The 6719-nt window shown below is 53.8% G+C and overlaps 1 protein-coding gene across 1 annotated transcript in view; it reads right to left on the bottom strand.

Moving 5' to 3' along the window:
* Positions 1-6372, bottom strand: part of HMCN2 (hemicentin 2) — a 132085-nt gene extending 125713 nt beyond the window's left edge. The window contains 3 exon segments of the mRNA XM_077768469.1: positions 1232-1390; positions 2566-2636; positions 6351-6372. Of these exon segments, the coding sequence (XP_077624595.1) occupies positions 1232-1390; positions 2566-2636; positions 6351-6372 (252 nt within the window).
* Between the last annotated feature and the right edge of the window lie 347 nt (positions 6373-6719).

The raw sequence follows: 6719 nt of genomic DNA, 5'->3' as shown, positions 1-6719 counted from the left end.
CGGGGTGGCAGGGCCAGGCCATGGGAGGAGGGGCCTGGGGCGAGCCCCTTCCTCCCTCCGGGCGCAGTGAATGCATCTGTCAAATGGGAATGATGAGAGCCCACCCCACGGGGATCAGGGCTGGTGCAGGTCAAGGGTGTAGCACAGGGGTCAGGAGGCCTACGGGCACAATAAATGGGAGCCATTATTAAATCGACAACAAGGAAGGAAATGGAAGTCAGCTTGGCCCGAGCAGCAGCCCCGGAGGCCACAAACTTAGAAGAACCGTGGGTTCTAAGGTTAAGTGTCCAACTTCGGCTCAGGTCATGATCTCACGGTTCGTGAGTTCAAGTTCCGCACTGGGCTCTGTGCTGACAGCTCAGAGCCTGGAGCCTGCTTCCGATTCTGTGTCTCCCACTCTCTCTGCCCCATACCTGCTTGCACTCTCTCTCTCAACAATAAATAAATATTTAAAAAATTTGGTGGGGGGGGGGCTGCCTGCGTGGCTCAGTCGGTTAAGCATCCCACTTTGGCTCAGGTCATGATCTCACAGCCGTGGGTTCAAGCCCCGCGTCGGGCTCTGTGCTGACGGCTCAGAGCCTGGAACCTGCTTTGGATTCTGTGTCTCCCTCTGTCTCTGTCCCTCCCCTGCTCACTCTCTGTCTCTGTCTCAAAAATAAATAAAACATTAAAAATTTTTTAATTAAAAAAAAGAAGAAGAAGAAGAAGAACCTTGGAGAATGGAATTTGTTCTAGACTGGAGAACAGAGAAGCTCTTGAGAGCCTGAGGTCAGACAGCCCTTCTCGGGTCCCGTGCACACCCCTCCCCCACCCCTGGCTGTGACAACAAGAAGCAGAAGCCCCAGCAGAAGAGTCCAGACCTTGAGGCACTGGGAAAAGGGCGCCTCGCTCTGCAGCGACGGGAGCAGAGACGCCGCCAGGAGGAAGATGGATGGCGCAGGCTCTGACAGGGCGCGAGGGGAGCGGGGGTGGTGTGGTCTTTATCAAGAATGAGCCTGGCCAGACGGCAGGAGCCCCGTCAGGCAGGCGGGCGGGGGGCCCAGAGCATGAGAACACACTTGGACTTGACCAGACCAGCTCCGTCTCAAGGGCTGGCGGAGACCATGGAAGGGAAGCACCCGCCCTCCGCTCGGCAGTTGGGGGCCCGGGCTGCGCGCACCTGGGACCCCAGCTTCCTCAGGGCCCCCCGCTGGGGTCCCCACGCCCAAGCTCCCCAAGCCGGTCCACTCACCTGGGACTGTTTCAGCTGCAGGAGCCGCAGGACATCCTCCTTCCCGTGATAATCCTTGGCGCGGGCGTCCGAGAAGACGTAGATGAAGGAGCCGGGGCTGGCCACCTCCACAGCAGCCTTGATGGCTCCCACACTCATCTCTGGGCAGTCACCGCCTCCCTGCGGGACAGGGGTGTGTCAGGGGCTGCTGCCCACCTCCTCCAGGCGGGGCCACCCAGGTACACCTCCGACCCGAACAACGGGGGGCCGGAGGGGGGCAATCCCCCAAGCTGCCTCTGTCCCGCCCATCTAGGGGTGAGGCCACCACACTCCTCCCCCGAGACAGTGTAACATCCGACCTGCTTTAACTTTAGACAAATATCACCCGCTCACTCACCCATGCAAGAGTGGGGTCCCTCCCGCGGGGCCTGCTCTCAGCGCGAATAAGCGCGACGTGATTAATTATTTAATTACCGCTGCAGTGAGTGGTAGGGAGAGGAGGGAGGGGAGCCCCGGGACGGCGAACAGATGCCCCCAAAGAAGCCACGTGTTCACCAGGGCTTGGAGGACAGAGGTGCAGGGGGCCGCCAGGGGAAGGAGAGGCGGGCGTTGGGCAGAGGAAGGCATTGGACGCCAGCCGTCCCCGCAAATCCCCTCTGCAGCCTGCTCCGGAATCGGTCCCAGACCAACACACACCCCTGCCCTCCCGGCCCGCGTGCGGGGCTCCGTGAGAAAGGGCGCGTGTCCTGCCCCAACAGCTGTGCACACCCAGCAACGGGGTCTGCGGGGTTTTACAGGAATGCCTTTCTCCTGGGCTCGTTCATCCAGCCCCCAAGCGCTTCCTGTCCCCTCCAGGCGCCGGGCCCTGTTCTGAGTCCTGGGGGACCCGGCAGTGAACCAGACAGATATGTGGGGCCCCTGTTTTTAGGGGGCTGCTGTTCTCAGTGGCGGGGGGCGGGCGGCAGGGAAGGACAGATGCTGAACCAAGGCGCTCAGTGTGTCGGTTTGGGGGGTCGGCCCTGAGACCCCTTGCATCCTCCTTCAGCGGCCACATACCTCCTTCTTCCACTGCTTCATCCGTTCACTAAATAATAAGCACCTACTATGTGCCAGGCACAGGGGCTCCCATAGGTACTTGGTTCACTGAATAAAGGAAGGAACCCCAAGAAGCACAGGCTCTGCAGGGCCGCCAGGCTGGGGTGCAGCCACAGGCAGTGTTGGGAGGCAGATCACGGCAGTTCAGGGAGCCGCTATCTTGGCCACTGGGTAGGGTAAAGACCTTGGCCTCTGCATGGACCGGGAAGGACGCAGGAGGTTGCGGGGGGTGGGCAGCAGCCAGGGGCAGGGTGGCCCACCTGCACGTAGAGTTCTCTTAGCTCTCTCTGAAACACCACCGGGTCTGCCGTGAGGGTCACCGGGCCTATATCTGCAGGGAGAAGAGAGAGAGGTCCGGGTGGGTGTGGGTTTCCAGCTGTGTCGCCTCTGTGGGGTAGAGTGATAGTTAGAAGATGGGCCTCCAGAGGGAAAGGAGGTGAAGTCGGGGCCCCAGAGACACCCCCCCACCCCCCCACTAAAGGGGTAGAGGTAAGGGAGCAGTTTCCAAGCCTTCCAGGATCTGACCTGGAAGAGAGGTCAGGCTACTCAGCCCCCTGCCCTGCTCCACACCAGACCAGAACTCCGAGGGAGCACGGAGGTGGAATGGAGGGCAGCCACCCGCCCCCCCCAGCTCCTCCTTAAAACCACAGTCCCTAATCTTTTCTGACCAAGGCAATCTCCACCACCATCAGTGGGAAAGGAGTTCTGCAAAGACAAAGGAACAGAGAACTGTCCAACGCCAGACTGATTAACAAGAATGGAATCCTCCAGAAACTCCATCCATTTGTTAGCTCGTTTAAAAAGAGCAGAATTAAATTACGGAGGTCGACTACCACAAACGTAGGCGAGGACACGGAGCAACTGAAACTTCCATCCACTGCTGGCGGGAATGCAGAATGATCCAACCACTTTGGGAGACCAAGAGAACTTTCTAGAAACATGAAGCGGGTGCATACCGTACGACCCAGTCATTTCCCTCCTAGGTGTTTACCCAAGAGAAATGGAAACATATGTCCACACTGAGACTTGTAGCCCAGAACTGGAAACCAGTCAAATGTCCATCAACCAAAGAAAGGGTAAACAAACTGCGGTCTCTTCATATAATCAAATGCTGCTCAGCAAGAAAACAGAACAAGCTACCAATGCAAACAACCAAACTGATGAGTCTCATAGACGTAACACCACACGAAGGAAGCCAGACACAAAAACGAGTGCATATTTAATGGCTCCATTTATAGAAGTTCTAGAACAGGCAGAATTATTCTAAGGTGGGAAAAAATCAGAACAGGGGTTGTGTGGGGACTGGGGAGAGGCAGAAACGTTCTATATTGTGAAAGGAATGTGGGCTCCACGGGGATATCGGGGATATCGGGGATATCGTTCCTCCAAAGGGCGAAGATTTGTGCATTTCAACGTATGTAAATTTCACCTCCTAAAACCAAAACTATAGACAGCGAGCATCCCTGAGTGAGGGTGGAGGGTGGGAAGAGGTATAGACGAACCAGAGTGGCAGAACAGCTTTGATACTTGGTGGTAGGTATCTGGGGGTTCATTACCCTCTGCCCTGCTCTTTGTGCACATTCGAAATGTTCCCCAATAAAAAGGTTTGTTTTAACAGCCATACTTGAAAGCCACAGCTCACATAAGACAAGGTTACCAGTGCACTAAAAATTGGCTAGAATTCCAACTCGCCATATGGACATCTGCACAACGGGGGTTTTACAAAGTTCGTGGATGTCAAGTTTCTTAGGAAAATATTTCCTCCGAGTCCTTGGTGAACTCTAATAATGGACCGTTTTTAGCTCAAGAACTCTAAGTTCTAGTCACCCTAAAAAAAAATCACTGTACACACCAACCAGGCAGCAGACCTTGGTCTTTCTTGGGGAAGGAAGCCCATGGAATTATCCAGCATGTACCCACAATTCTCAAGGGAGAGTGAGAATGTCGGGCACCCCTCCCTCAGCTGTTTCAGCCTTTACCAAGCCTCCCCCCTCCTCACCCCCACTTTCTGAACTCTGCAGTAACTGATTCAACCAAACCCCCAGGCTTTGCCCTCAGACAGACCTGATTGGAATGCTGGCTCCATCCTTCAGCTGTGGGGCCCCTCAGACCTGACCTCTCTGTCCCCAGACGTACTTTCCCCATCTGTAAAATGAGGCATGTAACAACACTATCTCTCTTAGCTGAGAACCATCGCTCTGAAAACCCAGGGGGTCAGGGAGAGACACACCCTACATGGATTCTTTGCCTTCAGCAAGGGCTTGGCAGACAGGAGCTAGCCCAGCCCCCAAGGCCTCACGGCCGCCTCTGCTCCAGCGTGAGGTCCTCAAACTCTAGTCTGACGAAGAAAAGTGAATAATTTTACTCAATGTTGGTTATTTCCTTATTACATAATAATACATGTTCACTGTTTAAAAAACGAGACTAATGATATTGAGTTTATTAAGCACTTATTAAGCACCAGTCCGCGTGCCGAGATGTTTCCAGAGCATTAGCTCACTGACTCCTCCTTGACATCTGGTAGGTCTCGGTCTTACCCCCATTTTATAGAGGAGAAAATGGAAGCCTAAAGAGGTTAAATGACTTGCCCAAAGACACACAGCCAGTCAGTGGCAAGGAAGAGCCTAGATCTGTACAAGTCCAGATACTGAGCTCTTGAGAATTGCCCCCTGTGAACTGTACACAGAAATTCCTGACGCACAGGAAGAGAAGGGAATTCTGGGGCTCCTGGGTGGCTCACTAGGTTGAGCATCGGACTCTTGATTTCCGCTCAGGTCATGGTTTCATGGTTAATGAGTTCAAGCCCCACATGGGGCTCTGTGCTGAGAGCACAGAGCCTGCTTGGGATCACCTCTCTCTCTCTCTCTCTCTCTCTCTCTCTGCCCCTCCTCTGCTTGTGGGTGAGCTCTCTCTCAAAGTAAATTAACTTAAGCACAGAAAGAAAGAGAAAGGGATTCTACCAACCAAAGATAGTCATTTTGATTTTTAGACAAAACCTTCAAACTTTCATGCAGAGTTGTAAATATACATCTTACAAGCATGCATCCTACTTTAGGCAGAATTTCCATGAAAGGATAAATAACATACTATTTTTAACCTGATTCTTTTCACTGAACAACATATTCTGAGCATCCTTCCAGAAAGCCGAAGGCTCAGTCCAAAACCATTTTTAATGACTACGGCGTATTTCCTTTGCATAAATGACCACAGGTAGACTTGCCCAGAGTCCCACACTGCTTTGTTTCCAATGTTTATAACGAGCAGTGTGATCAAGAACACCTTTGGATCCACGGCATTTAAGCACCAGCTCGGATGTCTCCTTAAGCACCAGCTCGGATGTCTCCTTAGCATATACTCTCATAAGCAGAATTGCTGGGTCAAAGGCAAGGACATCTGTAAGGACTTTGGAAGCAAATTCAGGAACCTTTTAACTGTCCTCCCCTGCTCCGGACGAGCCAGCCACTCGTCCGTCCCCTGCCAACTCCAGAGCTGCCGGCCTGCGCCAGTTTTGCTCACATCACCCAAACTCCAGAATCCACACCGACCGCTCTCTGCCTGCAAACCGGGGTGGGGGTGGGGCAGCCCCTGGGAGCCCCACGCTGCCTCCGTGGAGGCCCCGCCCACCCCCATCCTGGACTAGTGACATCAGGTGCCCCGAGATCCTCAATGCTGGGCCGTGCTAGGCTGACCGCGTTCTCTTCCATTCACAGCCCCGTAAGAACAATAAAGTTGGTGACCTGAGTTATCATAAATAAAACAGTTAGAAGGGCTGCTGCTTTATTCTATCGTCTGTGCACTTCCTCCCTGGCGGCCAGGGTGGGGTTGACCATGACTCTCTTTCACGAAGGGACAATGATTGCTCAGGGGAGCTGATTCTGTTTGCAGTTCTACCATCGAAGGTCTAGCCTTCCACCACCAAGGCTGTTCTAGAAGAGTCTGCACTCTGGGAGCAAGGACGATTCTTCTGGGACATCGGCCAGATGTCCCGATCCCCCACCCCCTCCCCTCAGCCATGTTCAGTGACACCTTCACCCAACCCCCTTACGTCCCAAGCGCAGGGTCAGCATAGGCGGAGTGCCAGGGACTGTGCAGCTAACATCCAGACTCGGAAAATTTCAGGAGCCGGGGAGGATCTTCCGAGTGAGCCAGAAAGCCCTGGGAAGGATTTTCAGGTTGGCTTCTGTGTTAGTTTCCTATTGCTGCTTTAATAAATCACTACACACTTAGCATCTTAAAACCAACACACATCATTTCCGGAGGTCAGAAGGGCTAATGTTAAGGTATCAGCAGGGCTGCGTCCCTTCTGGAGGCTCTAAAGGAAAATCTGCTTCTTTGATTTTTCCAGCTTTTAGAGGCTGCCTGCGTTCCCTGGACCGTGGCCCTTCTATGTGTTCAAAGCCCATAGCAAAGCATC

The sequence above is a fragment of the Crocuta crocuta genome, unplaced genomic scaffold (genome assembly GCF_008692635.1).
Source record: "Crocuta crocuta isolate KB4526 unplaced genomic scaffold, BGI_CrCroc_1.0 scaffold35, whole genome shotgun sequence".
NCBI classification, from domain to species: domain Eukaryota; kingdom Metazoa; phylum Chordata; class Mammalia; order Carnivora; family Hyaenidae; genus Crocuta; species Crocuta crocuta.
Note: the sequence above shows the minus strand (reverse complement) of the source record. Positions and strands in the feature narration are given on the sequence as shown.